The 25,664-nt window shown below is 51.7% G+C and overlaps 1 protein-coding gene across 1 annotated transcript; it reads left to right on the top strand.

The window, feature by feature from the left end:
- The first annotated feature begins 1,003 nt into the window (after positions 1-1,003).
- F8 (coagulation factor VIII) lies at positions 1,004-25,119 on the top strand. Its single transcript, XM_066333971.1, has 27 exons — positions 1,004-1,027; positions 1,153-1,325; positions 4,890-5,014; positions 5,269-5,391; positions 5,870-6,082; positions 6,628-6,699; positions 7,013-7,120; positions 8,933-9,154; positions 9,430-9,664; positions 10,068-10,242; positions 11,174-11,267; positions 11,942-12,153; positions 12,453-12,603; positions 12,749-12,958; positions 14,201-16,862; positions 17,160-17,325; positions 18,120-18,317; positions 19,079-19,307; positions 19,399-19,581; positions 19,792-19,908; positions 21,113-21,184; positions 21,481-21,566; positions 22,024-22,179; positions 22,948-23,092; positions 23,926-24,074; positions 24,333-24,509; positions 24,731-25,119. Exons 2-27 carry the CDS (start codon positions 1,174-1,176, stop codon positions 24,884-24,886), a joined length of 6,588 nt encoding a protein of 2,195 aa, XP_066190068.1. The 5' UTR covers positions 1,004-1,027; positions 1,153-1,173; the 3' UTR covers positions 24,887-25,119.
- Positions 25,120-25,664: the final 545 nt, after the last annotated feature.

The following is a 25,664-nucleotide window of genomic DNA, read 5'->3' as shown; positions in this document are numbered from 1 at the left end:
CTGGAAAAAAGTGAGGTGTGTTATTGCTCACAAAGAAAAGGAGCCCCAGGCTCATCATGTAGACAGTTGTGCATGTACAAGCTGGAGGAAATGTTTCTCACTCACTCTTTGTCTTGCACCCCAGGAGCAAGGGGGGTGGTGGGGGGGATTCATGCTGGAGACCCCCAAAAGCCCATCCCTCCACTGTGTCCCTCTGTTTCCCAATCACCATGACCGGTCACATGGATGCTTCTGGGACTGTCACCAAAGGGGTCACTGCCCCCGTTGCACTCCTGCTGCCCTGTGACATGATTTACGGGACATTTCCCCACCTCACACATCCAGGGGATGCTGGGACCATGCAGGGCGTTCCTCCTCATCTTCCTGCCTTCGTGAGCCAAGGGACAGCCCCATGGTAGCATGTGTGCCTGAGCACACGTGTGTGCATTGATGAGGGAGGGGGATTTCATGGGCTTTTAAAAAGAGAGATCAAAAATTTGTGAGTAAAATGAAAGAAATTTGCAAAAGTATTTCAGTGCATCTTCTCTGAGCTCTACTGCAGGACCCTGGGAGAAGAGGAGCAGCTGGCTGGAAGGGGGCTCTAGGGATCATCCCAACCCACTCCCTCCCATGTGGCTTGAGACAAGGTTGTGGGGCCAAATCATCACTGTTTGGGGTGCAGGCATCCCAGAGACAGGGATAAGTCACATGCGTACATCTGCAACCCTGGCAACCTGCCCTCCTTCTCTTCAGAGGTGACAGAGAAGGTGAGGCCAGGCAAAGACCACACCTAAATTCTGCTGCCTCTACAACCCTCCCTTTCCTCATCTTGCTCCCAGACAGGAGCCACGACACTGAGCCAGCTGGGTCCTGCAGCGGAACTTACCACTGTGCTTGCCCTCCCTTTCCTTTTGTTTTTTCCTCTCCTCCTGCCACTGCCAGAGGAAGAGCAGGAAAGTCCATCATTCACATGCTGCTCTTTGCACAAACCTGCTCAAGCGATTCCCCCTCCTGACATCTGTGAGAAACTCTTCAGTGCTCTGAGTGAGTCTGTGGGTGCTGGCTTTAAATCATCACCTCCGGTGGATTACAACAGCTGGATGAGAAGATAAAGGCTTTTCTCTCCTCTTTCTTTTCTTATTTCTTCTTTTTCACTTTTCATCCTGAGGTCAGAGCAGTTCCCAGCCAGGAGGCATGGTGCTGGTGGGAGCCCTGTGCAGCCTCCTGCTCCTCTGCCTGGTTGAGGAGGGCATCAGCAAAGTGAGAAGATACTACATTGCTGCAGTGGAAACCGCCTGGGACTACACACACAGCGACCTGCTGTCCGTGCTGCAGGCACCTGCAGGGTAAAGCTCTTCCTTTTGCCATTCTAGAACCCTGCCCTGGGTGTTCTGCCACCCTGGCACGTGGCACTGTGAGCTTGGCTCCAGGCAGGCGGGTACACGGGGGCAACCTGGCAAGGGGGGTGTACTGAGCTGCTGGTACAGCTGGGATGGGGTGGTGTGATGGGGAGTCACTAAGTGCAACCCCTGATGAGGGACAGGTGGAATTGAGAGACTAAGATGCATACTTGCTCTGCATGACTGTTCTGCACTGTTTTATCTTAATGACATTTGCCTATGATTCTTTAAAGTTTGTGCTAGGAGCCATGAGCTGATTTTCCGCCAGTGCTTTCTTTTCTGCTCTGCATCCTGGGGGCTTTGAGGAAGTGTGAGGGGAGACAGGCACCTGGGACTCCCTGAGGAAAGTTGGCTGTGCCCCCCTGACATAACTCTGAGCAGCAAAGGCTTTCCACTGTGTCTGCCCCTGGTAAAATCCAGCTTTAGTTATTTATATCTTGGTGTACATTGCATTGCTAGGGATGAAATTTTTCTTTAAGGAAATGAAAATAATTTGTAGTGTTTAGGCAAAGAATGGTAGTCATGCACAGTGGCAAGAAGGAGGAAGGCATGATGGTTTTGCCTGTGTACTTTAAAGTAGGAAGGAGAAATGGGAGTTGCATTGCTCAGGCATCAGGATGGTGCTGTCTAAGACACAGCTGGCTTGGACATACATGGCTGTGAATGTTCTGAGTTCAGCAAGGAGAATGGAGCTGGATGGCTACACTCCCTGTGGATCAAGGTGTGCCCATTCCCTATTTCCTGTTTCCCTAGCCCCTTCCCCAGACTCTCTGCTGAGGTGGTATCAGCCCATGACCCCATCTCAGACCCACAGTGGCCGGAGCAGTGAGGAGCTGTGGTCAGGCACTGAAAGCCAGGATCTAGGGATGACCCAGGTCAGCCTGACTAGCTGCTGTAGTCATTGTATTCCAGTTATGTTGGATTTTCCCCTTTTTACTTCAGTAGGAAAATTGCATCCAGCACCCCCCATTTTCCTAATCCCCCTGCCCTGCTTTCACTAATGTTTCCCTCAGATCCATTAGGCTGTGGTAGAGATGATGACTTCACTCACACTGTTATTTCAGGACTGTGGCTTTCCACTGGCTTTATGATGCACTCAGGCACTGTTTCTGACCCTGGAGTGACTCAGGGACCTGACCCTGCCTGGGGTGAGTGGGGCATTGGCAGGCAGTGTGAGGTCACTTGAACTCCTCTAAAATGGGGGAAGATAACACTGGGTGTCTCAGAGGGACTTGCTGGTGTGCTCCAGCCTGCAGAGGCAGAGAACTCCTAGGCAGTGCAGCTCCTGGGGAAGATGTGATGGGAACTAGGGCTTGCTTCTCTGTTCCCAGCTGAATGATGGTGCCTTTTCCCTGGTCCTGCAACCTCAGCCCAGTTCCATGCAACAGAGGAGGGCACAGGAAAATAGCCAGGCTGGATATAAGGGGCATACAGGAGTGAGCCAGGAATGCATGGCAGGCAGAACTGCCCCTGGAGCTGGACTGTATCTGAGCTGTGTGTGTGGTGTCTTCTGCTCCACACATTCTCCCTCAGCGTACCAGCATTTCCAGACAGGACCTCCAAACCTCTTCTGTGTATCCAGGGGTTTAGCTGGCATTTTTCTAGAAAGCTCTGTCAAATTAATGGGCTACAACAAACCAGGCCAGAGCTGCTCACACCCTCCCCGTGATTTCAGTTTCTCTTCCTCCCAAACACAACCCCACCAGCAGGATCAGAGCCAGGACCAGCACATCCTGCAATGGCCCCAGGGATCTCAGCTCAGACATGGAGCTGGTGGACACGTAGCAGCAGCCCATGTTTGAGTGTTTTGGCAGTGCAGGATGTCTCCCAGCTCCAAGAGATGAAAAGATAGTGTGGCTAACAATGCTGATCCAAAGTGCCAGAAACTTATCGGCCTGCCTCCGCTTCAGCTGCCACTGGGGAAGGAAGTTCACGGGGACCCCAAGTACAGAGGACTGGCCAGAATACCTTTGATCAGACATCCCTGGGCTGAACTCTGCCTGCTTGTCTCCTGTAGACTGCTCTGCCAGCAGTGGGACCCAGCATTAAGCCCTGTTGTCACTAAGCCCCCTCCCAGCCATGCCCCTGCATGCCAGCAAAATCCCCCTGGCTCCAGAGGATTTCTGCCTTGTTTACTGCAGAATTAGCTGGACTAGACCATCATATCTCGGGGCTGCATTCTCAAATTTGGACTTTCTGTGGGCTAGAGATTAAGGCACAACTTCCTGAGAGTGGACAGCTGAGTGGCAGCAACCCTGCAGGTCAGCTACCTCCCAGTGTGGGGATACGCTGCAGAGCAAAGCTGGGGCTGGACCCCACTGCCATCAAGCCAGGAATGATAATGGTTCGTGGGCAAAGTCAGCTGAATGCAGTGGCACTGCTCACTGGGGTCGTGCCTGCTGGGGGCTTCCTGCCTGCCTGGATGTAGGGTTATATAGGATCTGGTGCCTGTGGGGGGTTAGGATCTGGGTGCCTATGGGGTTTTCATGGGCTCCCATCCTGCTCTGCCCCAAGAAGAGTGGACCCCACAGCATCCTTCAGCTGCAGGTGGCTTCTAGCCAGTGTTGTGGAGGTGAGTGTGCATTACCTTTCCTAAATTTGAGTCATTCTGTCTCCTTCCTCTTCTGCTGAAGGGAAATGCTGCTCGAATGAAGGCTTAGTCAGAGCAGGATAGCAATCTTCCCTGCCTCTTATGTGGGGAGAAAATACCACCTGGCTTTTGCTCCAAACAAAACAAGGCTGGAAGGGTCTGTCTGGTTACTGGAAATGGTCGTAGTCCTGGGGCTGATAAGTCAGCCTCTAAAATTCTTGAAGAAATTAATTCCTTTGTTTTGCTGATAAATGTGTTGGATTCCTTCTGGAAAATGAATTTGTTAAGCTTCTCACAGACAGAAAGAGGCCAGCAGAGATAAGTGGGGTGTGAGATACGTTCAAGGCTCCTTTATCTTCCTGCCGTGAAATGTAAATCCCATTTTGGGCAGAAAAGAAACAAATGTGGGGACATTGCTCCGACACAAAGCAAACTGCTGCTACCTGCCAGCAGCCTGACAGTCTCTTTCCTGGGAAGGAGCTGGAGAGGATGTGAGTTTGTGATGTGATCTGTTTGCCACACCTGAAGGTGCTGGGGTTGGGGTGACTGCAGGGCAGAGGTCACCATGGCACTGCCAATGCTCTGTGTCTCTGCTACCAAGAAAACATGAAGCTGGACAAGGCATAAGGCAGGAGACTGGCAGCAATGCCTGCTGCTGTGCCCTGTCCCAGCTGCATCTGGGTATGGACTTGTGTCTTCTTCCATCATGACTAACACAACACTAATTACTGCCCTGCTGTCATCAAAACATTTCCAATCATACCTGGGAGCTGTCAGGAAACCCAAAGGACACAGCAGGGTGAGCCATCAATCCCAGGGGCTCCAGCAAGCAAGCTGGTGGGAAGGGAAGGAAGAGGATGGCTGTTGTCTGTGCATGGATGGGTCTGTGCAATCAGCTTGGCTTTTCCTTCCTCCTGCAGCATTTTGGGGCATGGGGGCCCACATCCCCCCCCAGCTGGTGTCCCTCCCCGGTACAGGAAAGCTGTTTTTGTGGAGTACCCTGATGGCTCATTCACACAGCCCAAACTCAAGCCAGCATGGATGGGTAAGAGAAGCACCTGCAGTGTGGGGAACTCCAGCAATACTTGACAGCCACCAAACTCATTCTGGGCTGGCTGCTGGCTGCTCTTCAGCCAGGACATGGAAAGCTGGGTGGATGCCAGTATGGCAGAGCTTCTGGGGGTGCAGAGAGCCTTGCTGCAGCTGATGCAGTTGATGCTGCATCAGCTCTTTGGGGTTTCTGGCAGGGTGTAACTGCCTGACCCCAGTTGCCTGACATTATTGTCTTATCCCCTTCAGGTCTTCTAGGCCCCACCATCCGAGCAGAAGTCTATGACACAGTGGTCATCACGTTTAAGAACCTGGCCTCCCGCCCCTACAGCCTCCATGCTGTTGGGGTGTCCTACTGGAAGGCGTCAGAAGGTGAGCTGGGCAACACCAGGTGCTGCAAGTCCTTGTGTGACACCTCCTGCTCTGCCACCTGCCTGCTGGGTGTGCACAACTCCCTCACCCTGCTATTCATGTCCTTCTTTGAGGACAGGTGGTGACAGAGATGGCCTAGCCTGGGGGAGCAACATGACCATGCCCAGCTCATAAATGAGCTGAGCAAACAGTGCAGAGCAAACTGGTATCAGTTATAGAGGTAATACACGGGTTAAACCTAAGGTTGGATGTTTAAGACAAGGAAGAATGCTGTCCTCAGAGCAGGTGGTGGGTGCACTGCCCAACATGTGAGTCTGGCACAGCTCTGCTACTGCCCTGAGACCTGTCACTGCCCGTGGGACTCACTCCCCTGGGATGGAGAGGGGCTGTGTTCTGGATTGGAGGAAGGAGCATTTCTGCAGCCATGGTGTGCTGGGGATGAACCTTCAGTGACATCTGGCCATTTCTTCGGTTTTAGGAGCAGGGTATGAGGATGAAACCAGCCAGCCTGAGAAGGAGGGGGACAGGGTGGATCCGGGGAAGACACACACATATGTCTGGGAAATCCAGGAAAACCAGGGCCCAACAGATGATGACTCAGCATGCCTGACCCACTCCTACTCCTCCAACACCAACAGTGTGAAGGACATCAACTCTGGCTTGATTGGAGCCCTACTCGTGTGCCGACCTGGTAAGGACACCACAAGGTGGGGACAGGCCACATGCAACCATTAATTGAGAAGCTGAATAATCACAGATGCCTTCCTGAGGCTGGGCATGGTGGTAGAGTCAGTGAGCTGTGCTCAGTGGAAGTGCACCTGGGGTTCAGTCTTGAAATCCTGTTGGCACAAGGTACAAGATGTGACTGGAGTGAGATATGTCATCCCTGGCTGAGACATATCCTGGAGGTCGTTGTCCAGACCCCTCTGTAGTCACTGGAAATGACTGGGCACTGTCTGCAGGCTCCAGTGACTCACCAGGAGCAGCTTCTCCAGTGAGCAAAGGTCTAAGAAGAGGCAGTTCAAATTGACCTTTTGATGCCTTCTGGGGGCAGCTGCCTCTCAACCATGGACTTTTGGGGACTGCAAGATTGGAAGCAGGGCTGTTGCAATTGTGAGACAAAGGCAAGAGCAAACCACAGCCTGACCTTGGTTTACCAGTTATTGAAGAGTACAAGGAATTCTCTGGGTGGTGCTCGCTGACCTTTAAAGAAATCCATCTCATTGCATCTTGCAGGGACCCTGGCCAGTGATGGGAATGAGGGCCTGCAGAAAGAGTTTGTGCTGCTCTTCGCAGTGTTTGATGAAGGTAATTGCTGACTGACTGGTGTCAGATCCTGCATTCAGCCAGGTCTGGGGAGTTTGCTTTGCCATGTGTGAGCACAGCTTCTCAGCACCCACACCCCCTCCCAAGGGTTTAAGCCTGTAAAGCCTCCCCAGCCAGTGTGCTCCTGGTGCAGTACTGCCCCTCCTTCTCTGCTACATCCCTCCCCAGATGCAGGGAGCTTGCAGTCCTGGATTTCCACAGGCACACCACAGGTCCCAGGACCTCCCTGAGAAGGTTTACTTTTGCTTTAAAATGCTCTCAAGTGGAAACTGACTGCACCCTCTTCTCTCCACAGGGAAAAGCTGGTACTCTGAGCAGGGTTCCTCAGCAGCTGCTCAGCCCCAGGCTCACAACAGGACAGAGCTACACACCATCAATGGCTACATCAATGGCTCACTGCCTGGTGAGTCCTGGTGGGACAAGGACAAGGGTGGTGGGCAAGGGAGCTGCTAGGAGCAGGGGTGGATCCAGGTCTGTAAACTTGAGGTGGCTTGGGAAAGGATGTAAGAAAAGAGGAGTTTCCAGGTGATGGATCTACTAGGCTGTGTTCACCTCAGAGAAAGTCTTATATTTCAGCTCCTTGATGTGCCTTTCCCATTTACAGCAGGGCAGGGGCTGTTTCCAGCTGTGTGTGTTGCCAAGTGCAGCTGACTTCCTTGGAGGTCTCCAGGAATAATGCTGGTAGCAGAGTTTTATCTTTTGTAGCCCTGTGAACAAGGCTGGAGGTAGCATTTTAGCTCTCACTAAAACACCTTCATAGGATTTTAGGAATAGAACCATGGAATGGTTTGGGTTGGAAAAGACCCTTAAGATCAAGTCTAACAGTAAACTGAAGACTGCCAAGTCTACCACTAAACCATGTCCCTGAGAGTCACATATACAAGTCTTTTAAATACCTTGGCAGCCTGTTCCAGTGCTTGACAACCTTTTCAGTGAAGAAAATCTTCCCAATATCTGACATAAACTTCCATGGTGCAGCTAGAGTGATAAGGTCTTCTCACAGACTCCTCTTCTTCAGAAGAGCAAAAGAAAAGGTTGGGTTTGATCTCAGTGAACACAAAGGTTGCTAATTTTTTTGTGTTCTCCTGGGAAAAGATCCAGAGCTGCCTGAGGGTGAGGAATCTCCAAGGAAAACTGGGAAACACTGTCAGTAGAGTCATTGCCACCAGCAGCTTTGGTGAACCACATCCTAAAACCTCCCACTTGGGTCTGGCCACTCTCAAGTAAAAGGCAAAAGCCAAACTCCCCTAAATTCCCTGTCCTGATAAAACTTAAGAGCTGAGGAGACCTCATAAAATCATAAAACTTAAGAGCTGAGGAAACCTCATGGTAAACCACTGTGTCCACACAGTGGGTTTTTCCTGGAGAAGTTATCCACCTCCACTCAGCATCCCATTCCCTGGATGCAGGACCTGGCCTGAGAGGTGTCTGATGGAGAGCTGGAAATGGAGAGTTAAGGGCCTCAGGATGGAACCTCCACCCAGCTTCCTCCCAGGCCCTTGGGATCTGTTTCAGTCTCCTCTGCACTCTGCCAAAAGCAAGTGCTTGACACTGCATTTGACTTTGTTTGGCTTGAGTTTCCAGGAACTTGTTATTCACTTCCCTGCTAGATTACAGAGCCCTTCAGCATACATCAGTTTCCCTCCAGGAAAGTATTTTTACAAAGCAGTCAAGTTCTTTCCCATTTCCTAAGCACACTGAGCTCTTTGAGTATCTCTGAGGAAGGAACTCCAGCACTCAAACACTCAAATAATCCTGGTGACCCCTCTCTGTCCTTTGTGGTATTTCAGCTACTGCTGGGGGCGTGCTGGAGCCCTGCTCCACATGTTTTAGTATCACACTTGCCAGTGTTGTGATCAGACAAATGTGATCAGGAGAGATTGGACTCTCCTGTCCAGTGCCCAATTTCCCTATGTACAGAGTCAAGGAGCACATCTCTCTCTTTTGCAACTGCATCCCACTGTGGGCTCCTACCAGCAACCCTCCCAAAGTCCCCCAGTCTGTAAATCCACTCTCATCTCAGGGGGATGATGTGACCTGTCCCTCTGTTTTGCTCAGACAGTCCACATTCATGTGTGATTTCTCCAGCTTGAAGCCAGCACAGGAGCAAGGGGCTCTATCAGCACGTGTCAGACTCTGAGTCTATGGCACCAAGAGTGGGGACAAGGGCTGGACACAGTGCTGACTCCTGGGTGCTTTCCTTGTCTCCTGGCAGGTCTCACACTGTGTCTCAAGAAGAAGGTCCAATGGCATGTGATCGGGTTGGGCTCTGGGCCAGAAGTCCACTCCATCTTCCTTGAAGGCCACACATTCCTGGTGAGAAGCCACCGTCTCAGCAGCCTAGAAATCTCCCCTGCCACATATCTCACAGCCCAGACCATGCCAGGAACAGCTGGCTGGTTTCGGATGTTCTGCCAGATTCTGTCCCATCAGCAAGGTAACCTTATTTTCCAAGAGCTCGGGGGAAAAGCATTTCAGGGGATGGCCTGGGTTCAGGGTTCTGTGCTGTGCTGCAGTTCCGAGGCCCCTCCTGCTCCCCTGTTACATCCACCTGCAGCCTGGCCCATGCCAGGTGGGATGGCTTGATCCATGTTGGCCCATTTGATGGGAACAATAGTGGAGAAGATTTCTCCCAGGCAGAGCCTGGGTGAGAGTGCCCGCCTGTACTGGCACATCAATGTGACCCTCTCTGCCTGGCTTGTCTGACCCCAGCTGGCATGGAAGCCTTTGTGAAGGTGGAGGAGTGTCCTGAGGAACGCCTGCTGAAGACAGGGAAGCTGTTAAATGAGCCAGAGGACCTGGATTACCCTGAGGAAGATGAGGAAGTTTATCATGTGATCCAAGTGCGCTCTTTTGCCAAAGACAGGCCCATGACCTGGACTTACTACATTGCAGCTGAGGAAATGGACTGGGACTATGCCCCTGTGAAGCCAGTGTCTCTGGACAGGTGAGAGTGGGCATTTGTGCTCATGAGGCTGCTCCTCAAAGGCAGCTCAGCCAGATCCTCCCCTTTTCCCCAGAAACTACTTTTCATTCTGCCCAACCTAGACAGTTTTGTTCTTCTTTATTAACACTAACTGTATGGATGCAGGACAAGAATGATCTTGGGGATGCCATGGGAAGGCAGGACCTGGCTTTGCTCCATTTTACCAAATGCCCTGCAGAGACATTTGTCTCCAGAGCATTTGTCTCTCTGTTACCAAGGCCTCTGGAATCAGTCCCTTCTGAGTAGACAACTCCTGGTGACTTTCTCAGCCATCTGCCATGTCCTTGGATGATGGAAGGTCTTGCTCTGTTTCTGGCAGTGTCCTGCATGTGGCCACTTGCTCTTTCTCTGCCTTTGCCTGCAGAAACACGGCGAGCCTGTACCTGGAGCCTGGCCCACAGCGCATTGGTTCCAAGTACAAGAAAGTGATGTTTGTGGAGTATGAGGATGGAACCTTCAGGAAGCGCAAGGTGTCCAGCCAACAGGACAAGGGAATTCTGGGGCCTGTCATCAAGGGGGAGGTGGGAGATCAGTTTAAGGTAAGAGAAACCCAGCTTTCCACCGTGGAAACTTCAGAGCTTGATGCTGTTCCTACTAATAGCTCTTGGCTTGTGGCTATGGTCTGACTAAAGTTGCTCAGGTGCTCTCTCATGTTTGGCAATGTTCAAATTCACTGGAAAGGCAGATGTTACTGGCAGCTTAAGGTAAATACTCTTAGTAAGATGCACAGGATATGACTCAGTCCCTCTGATTTGACTTTGTTGCAGGTGTCTTAGGAACTGTGTGAGTTAATACATGACACGACATCCAGCACCTTCCTCTGAGGCAGGAGTGTCCTCTCATCCTCTGCTCTTCTCCATCTGTTTGCTCATCTTGTTGCCTCACAGCATTGGGGACTGTCATTTTGTCTCCCAAAATGCCTCTCTTGACCACTTGACTTGTTTGCAGCTGGCAGGAATGGGATGGTTTCCAGCAGCTTCACATTTCTGCTCCCTCCCTGGGGTTCCCTGTGCTATTGTGGGCATGTGACAGAGCTATTTATAGGAATAAAGGAAGGGCTTCATGCAGTGAAGTGGGGAGCACTTCAAAGCTCTTGACTGCTGTGCATAATTAATGTCCTGGTCCTCTGAGGCCTGGATTGATGGACCTCTTCTGACTCATATATAACAAAAGACTAAAGACAGCACCTTTCTCTTTAATAAATCTGATGTTTTCATGCTCTCCTTAAAACAGACATGTCCAAGAACAGTGGGCAGTACACAGTTCCTTCTCAGAAAAATTGTGGTTTCTTGTATTCTGACTTTGTGGTCCCAGACATGTCCAGGTCCCTCCTGTTGATCACTGGCAGGTAGCCAACCCCAGGACACTGCTGTCAGGTGTTTCCCTCTCTGCAAGGACACTGAGAGCAGCTTCAAGGCCTTACAGGTACCAGAAACCACCAAACATTCCTGCTGCCTGTCCTCATTTCAGATCGTGTTCAGGAACCTGGCCAGCCGACCCTACAACATCTACCCTCATGGTCTCACCAGCGTCAGGCCCTACTATGCCAGGAGACCCTCACAAGGTAAGGCAGGCCACAGGAACCTGGGATATCACCTGGCCACTGCCATTTTTCTGGGCCAGGAGAGTTTCCTAAAGCTTGTAGTAAGACTGGTTGTCTGTTTATCCAAGCAGCTAAACTCTACAATCTCAAGGATTGTGATGATTCTAGGTTCATGTTTCCACTGGTGCCATGTAACCCTGTCTTTAGGGAGGGCTTCAGTGATGAGTGGGAGAAGAGGCATTCTCAACCAGGGAGCTGGGACCATGTTAACTGGTCCATCCTGGAAGCCTCCACTTTCTCAAGGGGCAGGAACCATCCTGGTGATCCTGCCTGTGTTTGCAGTTTATTTACAGCCCTCATTCCCTGAGCTCCCTCTGACCTGCATTTGTGTAGTGCTTCACTGTGACTTAGACTCTCCCTCTTGCAGCTTTGTAGTTTTTGCTCTAGGGTTGTTTTTTTTTTTCTTCCAGATTTCATTCCCAGAGCTGCTTTCACCCCTTGTTATTGTGCTCCCAGCCCAATGACTTGTGCAAGGCCATCCCACATCCCACCAGGATCCTGGGATGGGCATAGGTGGTTCCCTCTGCAGCTTGTGTGGCCAGGAAACCTTTCTGAGCTCTTTTAAAAAGTGGAATCACCCCTTGCAGGAGCAGCCCAGACATAACTGTTCTGCTCTTGGGTTTGTGTGTTGCCAGAGAAAGATGTGAAGGATATTCCCATTCCCCCTGGGCAGTCATTCACCTACAGCTGGAGTCTCACCACTGAGGATGGCCCAACAGAGGCAGACCCTCGCTGCCTCACCCGTTTCTACTACAGCTCCATTGACCCCGTCCGAGACACAGCCTCAGGGCTGATTGGGCCCCTCCTCATCTGCTCCAAAAAGTCCATGGATCAGAGGGGAAATCAGGTGGGTCTTTCTTTTGTTGCCTCAACTTCTAGGCTGAAAGGCTGGAATAACTGTGGTGGGTGAAATATTTAAGTAAACCCAAATTTCTCTGTCCTGTTTTCTTCAACCCTGCCAGCAGTCCTAATGCCTTTGCCTTCCCCATCCTCCCTTCCATGCTCTCTTTTCCCTAAATCTGCACCTTACCTCCTGTGAAATAGCAGTAAACTTCTCCATGCACCCAGACTGAGACCTGACAGCTGCACTGGGCAGCAGGGGTGCTCTGACCAGGCCAGGAATAATTTCTTCCCTCTCTTTTTTAGATAATGTCAGACAAGATGAAGTTGGTGCTGTTTTCAGTCTTTGATGAGAATCACAGCTGGTACCTGGAGGAGAACATCAAGAAGTTCTGCTCTGATGCAGCCCATGTGGATACCCAGGACCCCCAGTTTTATGCCTCCAATGTGATGCACAGTGAGTACTCAGCCAGGGGCTCCCTGCAAAGCCCCTGCAGACACAGGCTCATCCCTGCCCCAGGGAAGGAGCAGGGGATACACAGCAGCTCAGCAGCCACGGGGAGAATTTGGTCTTGAAATGTTTCACCTCTGCCCTCTTCCAGCTATTAATGGCTTGGTGTTTGACAACCTCCAAACAAAACTCTGCCTGAACGACGTTGTGTACTGGCATGTGCTGAGTGTTGGGGCCCAGACAGATTTCCTCTCCATCTTCTTCTCTGGAAACACCTTCAAGCACAACATGGTCTTTGAGGATGCACTTACTCTTTTCCCATTTTCTGGAGACACAGTCATCATGGGTTTGGAAAAGCCAGGTGAGTAGCATGGGCTATCCTGTAAACCATGGGCTTAGCAGCCCAGCAGAGATCAGTGAACACCTCCAGCCAGTTCTCTGGTGCCCAACTCCTTTTGACAGCTCTGAGAGCAAAGAGATCCATAGTCTTCTGGAACAGCAAAGTGAGAGGCCACTGCCTCTCTTTCAATAAGATTAAATCTTTCAAAGCTTAGATTAGATAAATTGAATTACAGTATTTTACTTAATTAGTAAGGTGTGTTAAGGTCACACATGCTGCCAAACCAGTAAGCTGGCTGCAGTAACATGAGCCTGGTAGACATTTGCAATCTTGGCTTCAAGCTTGGAGGTCAAGGGGAGTGGCAGTGCTGTCCCTGCTGTGGGTTCAGCTGGTCATGCCATTTATCTCCACACTTTTGTAAGGACAGAAACCACAGCTACAGAGAAGTCTGAGAAAAGATTTGCTTCAGAGTTCAGTTATGTTTCCACCCACTCAGCACTTTTTCCTTAGTGCTGGCAAAAGCAGTGCTGTCAAACCATTTCCTCACTCACAGAGAAGACAGGATTTACCATGTGGTTGCAGCACTGATATGATGGTCATGAGCACTGCACCCTGAGCCAAGCTGTCAGGGTTTCTAGACACCCCAGGAAGCTTTCTACAACCCAGCCAAGCCTCACATCCATTTGAGCTCGAGCTCCTGCCTGCTGCTCAGAAGTAGAGCAGCAGCTCAGCCGGCAGCAGGTGGCAGCTCTCTCCAGCAGCAGAGCCCAGAAATCACACATCTCACCCTCTCTGCTGGGAGCAAACACACTGGATGGGCATGTGAATGAGAGGCAGCCTTTCCTTTCTTTCTCCTTCAGTGGGAGAGGTGTGGTGGCTCTCTTTGGGTGTTTGACAACACCAGGATGACTTTGGGGGTGGGTTATGGTGACTGCTGCTGCTGGAGGCTCTGTGGTTTCTCACTGCATTAGCTGTGCTCACCAAGCTGCACTTGGGCCCTCACTGGTGTGTGTAGCTCACTGAGCTCAGCCAGGAAACACCAGCCCTGCTGATGGTGTTTGTCAGGCTCTGATGTTGCCAGCAACACCATGGGTCTGGCTGTAAGACACTCAAGGGACTATGAAAGCATGGAATCACTACCATGAGCCAGAGGCTCATGTAAATATAGATTTCACTAGCAAGGGAGCAGCATGGGAATGGACATCTCTTCCAATTTCCCACTGAAGTGGGCTGATGGTGTCCTTTTGCCCTCTCTTGAGACAGGTGTCTGGACGCTGGGGTGCCTAAATCCTGATTTCAGAGACCGAGGGATGCACGCCAAGTTCACGGTCTCGCAGTGTCAGCTTGAGCAATACACTGACGGGGAAGATTACACGTATCCCGATGGGGAGGAGGTTGCCTTTGAATTCCAACCCAGGGGCTTCTCTAAAAGAAAGAAGTCATGTGTGAATGAGCAACTGAACAACAGCACCTCTTCTAGAAATGAGACAGAGAAGACAAGATTGTGCCTGACAGAGCATGGGGCTGTACTGAGCAATGGCAGGATTTCTGATCCCTCTTCCAATGGAACATCAACATTTTTAGGAACAATGGCAAATCCACAGGATACTTCCATGTCTTCTCTGCCAGAGACAGACTATGAGCCAGTGTCCTATGAGGCCTTCCTGGAAGATGAAGAATTGTCAAAAGTCATCAGCCAGGATGAAGGGTTTGGGACTGTCCCACCTGGAGAACACTTGGTGAGTGCCAGTGGAAGGGTCCATGGTCCTGTGAGCTCAGAAGATCAGCAATGGCTGCACCAAGACACGACAGGTCCACGAGATGCTCTGGCAGGAACAAAGGTGACTAAAATGCCAAAGGTGCAGGAGCTAGTAAAAGGAATGACAGTCCAGTCTGGTGGTAGGATAGAGGACCTGGAAGCAGAGCCTCAGAAGACAACTCCTCATGCAACAAGCTTGTGGGACTCCATTGCTTATGATGCTAGCAAAGCCTCTCTTCAGAACAGGAGCTCAATTCTCCAGAATGATCTGGAGCACAACCCAGCATTTCAAGATGTGTCTTCACAGGGTAATGAGGACAAGCTGCCAAAAGGGGCAGATAAAATATCCTTTAACCTGTATGACTCAGAGAAGACAATCAGTACAGCACCATCTTTAAGTATTGATCACAACTCTTCCTCCACAATGAACAATCTTTCTGCATCTCCAGATAAGACAGAAAATAATAGGACTTCTCATGCTGTGGTTCAGAGTCACACCATAGAAAACAATTATTCATCAAATGACCTAGATGCTAGGCTGGAAAAAAGGCTTCAGGAAGTGGTTTCACAAGGCTTTTACAAAACTTTTGACGAGCAAAATGTTTCTTTGTCAGACAAACCTGTACAAGGAGAAATCCTCACAGATGAGAGTAGGTCCTTGCCTGCAAAAAGTGGCACAAAACAAGCCAGTGGACTTGCCAAAGACACCAGCCTTCTAGACACTGCCTTTGCAGACACCAATGACCTTGAGCCATCCAGCTATGTAATGACAGAAGAGAGGGATGAAGTAATTTTGAAAGAAGTGTTTCAGGACGCTAAGGAATTAGCAGAGCTGGACAGTATTGCCTTTTCTGAGTCGAATGTTGTGACCAATGACACCAGGCCATTCCCAAATGGTTTCTTAAAGAGCTCAGAGCAGTTTCTGAGACACAGAGTTACAGCCAGAAGCACGAGCGGCTCTGACTGGAGACCTAAACCTGCCAGGTCACTGGAGAGCAGAGGTTTGGGTCTTCCCAACACTAGCAGCAGGAAACCCCTCTCTGATGGTAAGACAGCAGAGCAGGATCTGGCCAGCCAGCCTCCTGAGACAGCAGTGAATAAGGAAGCCCCAAAGGCGTGTAGACCTCATTCTCCTTTTTGCACCACGAACTTCAAAAAGAGGTCCTTGGTACCAAGCAACACCTTGCCTGAGGTGATGGTGGCCCTGCAAAGCCTGGAAGAAAAATCCAACATGGTTGAGAGGAGGCTACACCCAGGCAGGGATGCTGTACAGGCTGATGAGATGTACCCTGGTGGGGAGCTGAGCACAGACAGGGGGGTTCAGGGCAGCGAGCAGGGGGCTCCCTCACAGGGAGCACTGGGGACAGGACCAGCAGTGACAGCGAGCAGCTCAGAAAGGCAGGTCGCTGCTGAGGCTGTAGACCTGGCCTCAAACTGGGACCCAGTCTCCCCAGGGGCTGTGGTGAACATGGGGGGCTTGCAGAGCCCAGCTTTGGGTGATCTGCAGCCAGGCAGAGCTGCGGTGTGGGGGGCTCCTGGGAGGGAGCAAGCTCAGGGGAGAAGCCAGATGGAGGAGGAGACAAACTCTGTGGAGCAGCTGGGTCGGCTCAGTCTTGAGCCTCAGCAGCTCAAGGCCAATGCCACAGAGGACCATGTGCCTGGGCAAATGTCTGGGCAAAGCCCAGAAGGAATGTCTCTGAAATCAGCCATCAGAGAGAACTGTTCACTGTCTCCAAGTAGTCCCCCTCGCAATGACAACAGCACTGAAAAGCCAGCACAGTATGTGCAAGACATTCCTCACGGATGTCAGGTGCTCAGCAGGGAAGATGTCCTCAGAGAAACAGGGAAGACAGAGGGCCAGGACCTAGGAGAGCCCAAGGAGGGTGGCAAAAGCAACAGCACAACTGGGGAGAGGAGCCACATCCCAGCACACAGGGAAGAACTGGCCCTGAACAATGGGACACATTCCAGCCCCTCAAAGACTGCCAAGACAGACTATGATGAGTACAGTGACACAGAGCAGACCATGGAGGATTTTGACATGTATGGGGAAGAGGAGCATGACCCACGCTCCTTCCACGGGGAGATACGGCAATACTTCATTGCAGCAGTGGAGGTGATGTGGGAATATGGGGACCAGAGACCCCAGCACTTTCTCAAAGCAACGTAAGTGTGATTTTCCTGCATGCATTCCTCCTGCACTGTGTGGCATGATGCACGATGCATGAGATGGTACATCACAGTTCTGTACCAGTATAACCCAGCGAAGCAGCCCAGGGGAAGGATGCTCCCAGCATCTCCCCTCTACCTGGGCAGGTTTAAACCTCCAGAAACTTTGAGCTTCCTTGCAAGTGGGTCAGGGACGCTCTGGCTCTGTATCCCCTGACCTGTAACAACCCTGCCATGGCTGTCCTCACTATGGAGCAGTGTCACCTGGCTTACCTAACTGGCATCCCCCTGCAGGGACCCCTGGAGGAGCAGGAGGAAGCACTCCTGGCAGTACCGCAAGGTGGTTTTCCGAGAGTACCTGGATGATTCTTTCACGCAGCCGGTGCAGCGGAGAGAGCTGGATGAACACCTGGGCATCCTCGGGCCCTACATCAGGGCAGAAGTTCAAGATGTCATCATGGTGAGTAGAAAGTTTCCATCTCCTATAAAACCATCAATCCCCCTTGTTGTTGTTGGGAGTGCTGAGGTGGGCCTGCAGGCTCTGCAGTGCCCATGGTTAACCTTCAGGGCTTGGGGACAGGAGCTGCCCTGTTGGCATGTGAATGACACCAGACTGAGAGGCAGAGCCACCATTCAGAGGGACCTCAATGACTAGAGGAATGGGTCAGCAGGGACCTCAGAGTGTTCAGATGCAAAGCCCCAGACCTGAGACAGACCCAAGCCCTACAGCACATGGCCTGATCAGCTCCTGGGCTCCATGGGGAGCCTTTTGGGTGAAGGGATTGTAAAAAGGGCAGTGAGCTAAGCAGGGCTCAGCTCTTTCAGTTTATCTATATGAGGGAAGGCTTGGGCTTCCCACACTACCAAAGGTCTTCAACACCCATCTGAGAAGGAGATAAAAGGCTCAGGACTTGTGTCCCTGAAGAAGTTGCAATGTTTTCATAGAAATCTTCACCAGGGTGGATTCAGCACCTTTGGGCTCCAGACACAGCAGTGTAGCTGACCTTGCTTACACTGAGCAGGAAAAGGGCCTCATCCAGCACACATAAACCCAGGAGGTGCTTTCCACTAGAGATTGCACTGCACAGCTACAGCTTGTGGGTCAGCAGGGGTTGGCCACTGCATAGAGACCAGCTGGAGGTCAGGGAACCAGGGACATCCTTCCCACCACCCGGCTGGCTTCACCACCAGGGTCCAGAGCACTGTCAGCATTGCTCCCTCACATTCCACTGCTTTGCCTTCTCTCTGGTGCAGGTGACATTCAAGAACCTGGCCTCACGGCCCTTCTCCTTCCACTCCACACTGACAGCCTACGAGGGCACAACACAGCAGGGTGGGGTGGTGCAGCCCGGGGGCCACTGGAAATACTCCTGGAAAGTCCTGCCCCAGATGGCACCCACCACACAGGAGTTCGACTGCAAGGCCTGGGCTTACTTCTCCAACGTGGACCTGGTAGGTGAGAGTCTCCATGGGGCATCCAAGGAAGGGGAGGTGGGCAGCATGCCTGTGAGGTCAAGGAATTTCCTATGGGGCTGTGCTGAAAGCAGCCTGGGGCTGTGTAGATTCTCAGGTGTCTAAAACAATGATGAATACATGCTGTTGCCCTTCCCTTCCCTTCCCTTCCCTTCCCTTCCCTTCCCTTCCCTTCCCTTCCCTTCCCTTCCCTTCCCTTCCCTTCCCTTCCCTTCCCTTCCCTTCCCTTCCCTTCCCTTCCCTTCCCTTCCCTTCCCTTCCTTCCCTTCCCTTCCCTTCCCTTCCCTTCCCTTCCCTTCCCTTCCCTTCCCTTCCCTTCCCTTCCCTTCCCTTCCCTTCCCTTCCCTTCCCTTCCCTTCCCTTCCCTTCCCTTCCCTCCCTTAGTTTTCACTCCTTTCTCCAGTTGTTCCAGTTTATGAGACTTGCAAGAAACCAGCATTCTGCAGTTCCCTTACCCCTATGCCACATCTGCCTGAATTTGGCCCCTGGGTCCAACACAGTAGGGACTGTTGGACAGTTGGACAGACACACCATGGACATGCAAACACTTGCTGCTCAGCCTTTCTTAGCTCAGGGCAGAGTGGGGATGCCTCAGTGACCCAAACACGTCCTTCCCTCCCTGCACGTGCCCCAGAGCGGGAGCCAGGCTAGAGATGCAGATGGGTTCACTGTTTTCCTCTCTGCTGTGCCTCTTGCTGGCATCAAGGGAGGCAAACCCTTATCTCCTGGCTCCCTGACAGGAGAAGGACCTGCACTCAGGCCTCATCGGGCCACTGATCATCTGCAACCGTGGGGTGCTGAGCTACGTTTCCAGGAGGCAGCTGGATGTGCAGGAGTTCTCCCTGCTCTTCACCATCTTCGACGAGACCAAAAGCTGGTACTTCGCAGAGAACGTGGACAGAAACTGCCGCCCTCCCTGCCAGCTCCAGCAGGACAGCCCTGACTTTAGGAGAAACCATTCCTTCCATGGTAAGGATCATTTCCCTTTCCATCCCACAACCTCTCTTGGGATGGAAATACCCCATAGCCTTTAACCCCTCCCGAATGCTGCCTTTCCCAGCCATCAATGGCTACGTGAGCGACACCCTGCCTGGGCTGGTGATGGCCCAGCAGCAACGGGTCCGATGGCACCTCCTGAACATGGGCAGCACTGAGGACATCCACTCTGTTCACTTCCACGGGCAGCTGTTCAACGTCAGGACCGGCCAGGAATATCGCATGGGAGTCTACAACCTTTATCCTGGTGAGATGCAGCACGGGCACTGTGCACCCCCCTCTGCCAGGGCTTCATGTTGGGAAACTTCCCATGCCATTGGGAAGTTTCTGTTGGGGAATACCAAGGAGGGGGAGTGGATCTGGATTATTCTGTCCCTGTGGTTGTACAGCACTTGGCACAGTGGCAGCCCATTACAGGCAGTAATTCCCCTCTGCTCTGCTCTCCGTTTCTGGCCAGGTGTCTTTGGGACAGTGGAGATGTGGCCCTCACATGCTGGCATCTGGAGAGTGGAGTGCAAGCTGGGAGAGCACCAAGAAGCTGGAATGAGCGCCCTCTTCCTTGTGTATGACCTGAGTGAGTGTTTTCTTTGTGCCTGACCCACCTGGGCACAGCCACGACCAGCGTGTATTTGAGCTTCCTTCCCCAGATCTCTCAGCATTTCTCTTGGGGTGATCCATGTGGGATCTTCTGGGTTTTTACTTCCTTTTACTGGCTTCAGCCCAGCAGAGAGCACAGTCAGGGACAGAGCTGGGGTGAAGGCTGGGAGACCAGCTTCATCAGCCTGCAAATATTTACTCCAAGAGCTCTCATTTTCCAAATCTGAAGGTCCCTGGACCTTCCATAAAATGCACTTACCCAAGCAAGTGCATGCATGGGCAGGTTCTTGCCCATGCTGTCAGTAGAGTACAGTGCCCAGCTGCCTAGCCATATATCAGTAGGTAAATTGAGGCCCAGAGCAATGAAAGAAGGCAGTGAGGAATGCTGCCTGACTTCAGGTTGGTCTGATAGAAAAAGCTCCAAGAGCAACAGCAAAATCCACAGTAAATCTCTGACTGCACCCCAGAACAACATGAGTTTCTAACTCACCGTAAGTAAGGACTGGGAAATGGTGTGGGAGAGTAGTATTTTATCACACTGTGACAGTTTCTCTCCTGTCTCTAAAAGAATATTAAATGTCAGCCAGGAAATGTTGCCGTAAGTTAAAAATCCTCTTAAAAATTTGCATTTTCCCCAGGAGCATTAGACACACAGTGGAGATGCCAAGGTGTGACAAGTTGCTAATAATAATGGTTATTATAAGAGACAAACATCCCCGTGCTCAGCAGACCAGAAGAGAGACAGGGAGAGACAAGGGTGTCAGGTAGACTTTCCTTCAGCAATGTGATATTTGTTTTCAAAAGATGCTGCCTAGCAACAAACAGGCGCAGGGGCAAGACGTGGGTTTAAGGAAGAGACACATGTCAGTACTGCTGGGACATTAGGACATGGGAATGAGAGGTCATGGACTCAGGGAAAGGAGTTTGGCAAAAGGCTGCTGTGTCTGATGCTGGAAACTCTCTGCTCTTGACATGAGGGGTGTGAGCAAGAACTTCTGGCTATCCTAAAATTCAGGGATGGATGTGGAAGCCTTTGAAACCTATCCCTTGGTATGAGAGAAACAAGCCTGGGAGCTCATGGAGGCTTGCAAACCTCCCTGAGCCTGAAGACTGCTACTCAGCCTAGACTTTTGTTATCTAACCAACTCTCCCTGGGTTTTGCCTTCCCTTGTTCCCTGCAGACTGCCGGAATGCCCTGGGTATGGCCTCAGGTGGCATTGCAGACTCACAGATCACAGCCTCGGGGCAGTATGGTGAGTAGCTGGAGGGCAGGTGGGGTCAGGGCAGCTTCTGCCAGCATAACCCACAGTTTGCCTGCCCCAAGTTCTGCTGCACTGAGTCCCTGGTGGAGTCCTTCCTCCATCCGTGCCCATGTCAGCATCCCACTCAGGACCTGGAGCCTTCCTGCATGCCTGGCCCATTGTGCCAGTGCTCTGCCACTCTGTGTGTGGCTACTAAACCCCAGGGTGATCCTGTGGATGGACCTCTCACTGCCTTAGGCAGCACCAAGGGCTAGCAGCATCCTTGTGTCTGTGCTCTCTCCCTGCAGGGCAGTGGGCTCCTTCCCTGGCCAGGCTGGAGAACAGTGGCTCCATCAATGCTTGGAGCACCGACCGCAGCAATGCCTGGATCCAGGTAAGAGGGGCCCTGTGTCTGGAGGCACCACTGGGGGCATTGCAAGGCCATGCTCATGCAGAAGGGCTCATGGATGGGCAGTGCCTCCCCAGTTGTATCCTGCTGTTTCCTCCTCCCTCTAAGAGGGGAGCACAAAGATCCTAATGGCAGCTGCTCTGGTCAGGCTGCTGCTGGCCTGACCCCCTTATCTATCCTCAGTGCAGCAGAAGAATCACTTGATGGTCCAGCTGCAGCACTGGAGTGTGCAAATATCCCTCAGAGACCAAGGCAGAACAGCTCACCTCTCCAAACAGCTCTCTCCTGCTCATTCCTAGCTGTTGGCTGACTTGCACCCTTATAAACAACTGTTTTAATTACTTTCATAACCAGTGCTCAGTTATGTCAGGAGGAAGCAAGTTTGCAGGTTTGCAGGGCATTGCGTCAACATCAGAAGTGAATCCCTGACTTTCGTTCTCAGGTGGATCTTTTGCATCCCACCATTATTCATGGCATAAAAACCCAAGGGGCCCGACAAAGGTTCTCCAGCTTGTACATCTCCCAGTTTGTTGTGTTCTACAGCCTTGATGGGCGAAGGTGGAAGACATACAAGGGGAATGCCACGAGCACACAGATGGTAAGGTGAAGAATCCTGAGCAGAATGGGGTGTCCTGGAGTGATGAGGGCTGGGGAGCTCTCTACACAAGGCAGAAACCTCCTGAGCCCCTGAGGTTAGGGCAGGAACAGAGACCATTCAGTACCAGGTGACTGAATCACAAATCTGCAAGGGACTCATTGCCTGTATCCATCTGCCTTATTTTAAATTGTCTGAGCTACCTCTTTCCACCATCCCAGGTGGCTGTGAGATCCACCTCTCAATATTGTGTTGCGTTTTACTTAGAGCTAGGCATAAGATTCTACCTAAATATCTTTTTTTACCTCAAAGGCAAATTTACCTTTCTAAAAATATTGTGCAGATGCAGATGATTTGGAGAATCTATAGTCACTAGAAAAAACCCACAACCTAAATATGCATAAGCTGATCAATCCATTGGGAGAAGAGTAGCCAGAAAAGCCTCCATTGTGTGCACCATCTGTGGCTACAAATTCTCCCAGGTTCAAATGTTTGAGGACTGACTTTTTTTGCCTTCTTTTTCTCACCCTTCTTTGGTGAAAATATAAAACTAAGTTAATTTGCACAGACCCAAAGTTTCTCATTTTCTTTCTCAGTGGCCCACTCACACTTCTTTGTCCTGAACCTCATCTCAAATCATTTCCCTGAGTTGTAAGGATGGTGATAAGATACAGAAGTGCCAGACATGAATCTTCTTCTCCCCAGTAATGCTTATCCTGTCCATCTCTCTTTCCACTGGTACAACAATCCTTTTGCTCCCTTTCCCTGCAGCTGTTCTTTGGAAACGTGGATGCAACTGGAGTGAAAGAAAACCATTTCAAGCCCCCAGTTGTAGCCCGGTACATCCGCATCCACCCCACCCACTACAACATCCGAGCCACTCTGCGCATGGAGCTCCTGGGCTGCGACCTCAACAGTGCGTCCCACACACACACCCCAACCCCAAAAACTGGCCTCTGCTCTGCTGGGTGCCAGCCCCATGTGTGCCAAGACTCCCAGGCAGTTATGGAGGTGGCAGGAGGGAGTTGGAGATGGCACTGAGGAGTTGAGGGAAGAAAGCTGGAAAGTCTCATTGTGGCTTTAGAGATAACAATACCAGAGGGAGAGCCTGGGGCCAGCTCTCACCAGGTTTTTTTAGTGAAGCACAGGAAACTTCCAGCAGCAGCTAAGCTGATAGATGGGGAGCTGCTGCCTCAGTCTGGGAGAGCAGGAAACAGGCAGAGACAGATGCTGTTGGATTTTACTCTGGTTTTGCCAGTTGAAGGTGAGACACCTCTGAGCAACAGTGCAACCTGAGGAAAGGGTGCCCTGGGATCCTTTCTTTGGCTTTGCACACCTGCTTTGCAGCAGCTAAAAGCAGCAGTGGCTGTGCTGTCAACCCATGCCCCAAACCTGGCAGCTGGTTCTGAAGCAGCTGTGCACAGGCACACCTGATCACTCATGTGCAGGGTGTCTCCCTGAGAGGTATTCTTGTCCTTTCCCAGACAAGTTCTCCTTATGTCTCCTTACACCATAAATTCTTCACATTCCTCTTAGATAAAATCTCCAGGGAGAAAAGAAGGTGGGAGTAGTTTGGCCAAAGCCATGCTGCACACAGGGGCCCCAAGCAGTGTGGGGACCATGACACTGCAGCAAGGCACAGAAGAACCTGTAACCAGGGAAAAGGGCAGCTGGAACAGTGAGCAGGCAGAAGGCATCTCCATGATGGGCCTGTTCTAACCCCTGACAAGCATTGCCCCTCTCTTCCAGGCTGCTCCATGCCCTTAGGAATGGAGAACAGAGGGATTCCTGATGAGCACATCTCCGCATCCTCCTACAGTGCCAACGTCTTCTCCAGATGGACACCTGCCCTGGCCCGCCTGAACCTTCAGGGCAGGACCAATGCCTGGAGGCCAAAGGTAGCCTGATCAAGCAGATACCAGGCAGGCAGCTGGGATTCCAGCAGGGTCTCCTAGTAAGGGCTATGTGGGAAGTGTGTGCAGCCACATGAACCATGCAAGCTGCACACTCAAGCTGTTAGCACCCAGCAGCTCCAACCAGATGCCTGGTAGGGCAGGTGAAGCAGAGGGAAGTGCAGGGCCAGCTTGGCTTCAGCTGCAATGAGTGTGGCTATCTCATTGCTGCTGGAAGGTTGAAGGCAGTCTGTCCTTCCCCAGAACAACAGCCCCAGAGAGTGGCTGCAGGTGGACTTCGAAGTAACCAAGAAAGTGACTGCAATCATAACCCAAGGTGCCAAAGCCCTCTTCACCCAGATGTTTGTGAAGGAGTTTGCTGTCTCCATCAGCCAGGATGGTGTGCACTGGAGCCCAGTCCTGCAAAGTGGCAAGGAGAAGGTAAGAAGAGCTGCTTCGTGGCCAGAACCCGTGGCCACCCCCAGGGCAGCAAGCACAACCCTTGGCAGCAAACACACTCACAGGATTTCTTTCTATGAGCAGTGAGGAAGGCTGTGTTTCTTCCTTCCTTAAAGCATTCCAAGGGGTGTTTGTCTGGGTTGATCCTGTGCTCACCATGTCAGCAGAGGAAAGTGCATCCCTGGTTTCTCTCTCCTCTCCAGATTTTCAAGGCAAACCAAGACCATCAGAGCACAGTGACAAATACCCTGGAGTCCCCTCTCTTTGCCCGCTATGTGAGGATACACCCCCGCCAGTGGCACAACCACATCGCCCTGCGAATAGAGTTCCTTGGCTGCGACACTCAGCAGGAGTACTGATGGCTGCAGGGCCAGGAGAGGCAATGCCAGCCCAAGGACACACATCCATCCAGACACTGAGCCCTCCCCAAGGCTGGAGCCTTTCCTCCGGGGGTCTGGCTGCCCCTGCTACTGGGGAAGAGAAGGGCTGCAGAGCTTTGCAGTGGCTGGGTCGTTATCTGCCTTTTCCTGTGTCTACCAGATGCCCTATACTCAGATGTAATGATGAAGAATTAAACAGTGATTTTCCAGTATCTCTCTGCACTTTCTCCTCTGCTTTAGCCTTGGAGTCCCCAGGGGGCCCAGTCAACATTACCAGCAGCTACTGATTAATTAGCCCCAGAGCTTCTCAGCTTTTGCACAAGCTCCTGCTGCCCTGGGCACAGTCCTGGAGGAGGAAGAGCAAAGATAAGGATGGGGGATGGAGGCTCCAGGCGCCAGTGTCCATTTCACAATCGGTGGGGATCCGAAGCTGCAGGGAGCAGCTCTTGCTCAACCTGATTCAGCACTGGGCTTTGGTCCTGCACTTCCCTTTGTCTTTTTTCCACAGTGCTCCTGCTGCTATGGCTGGGTGCCATCACCCCGCTTTTTGTTGCTTTCTTGAGCAAGCCCTCCTTGTTCTCCACAGGGGTTCTGTGTATGTGACTGTGGCTCCCAGGGACCCTGGTGGATGAGCTGCCCCCTTGGCACAATCCCTAGCAAGGTGTGCCATGGGCCAGAGCCATCTTCCTGACACCTGTGCCTTTCCCCCTCCCTGGCACAGTGGCAGATGTTTCCCCTTCCAGGAATGACAATGAGT

Source organism: Sylvia atricapilla, chromosome 21, assembly GCF_009819655.1.
Source record: "Sylvia atricapilla isolate bSylAtr1 chromosome 21, bSylAtr1.pri, whole genome shotgun sequence".
NCBI lineage: Eukaryota > Metazoa > Chordata > Aves > Passeriformes > Sylviidae > Sylvia > Sylvia atricapilla.
This window is presented reverse-complemented; position numbering and strand designations above follow the sequence as displayed.

Bases quoted from the DNA above. Each gene is read 5' to 3' on its own strand.
- F8 (XM_066333971.1), top strand. From the start codon at position 1,174: ATGGTGCTGGTGGGAGCCCTGTGCAGCCTCCTGCTCCTCTGCCTGGTT. The intron at 17,326-18,119 runs GTGAGTAGAAAG...TCTCTGGTGCAG, and splicing joins AAGTTCAAGATGTCATCATG to GTGACATTCAAGAACCTGGC. The intron at 21,185-21,480 runs GTGAGTAGCTGG...CTCTCCCTGCAG, and splicing joins CACAGCCTCGGGGCAGTATG to GGCAGTGGGCTCCTTCCCTG.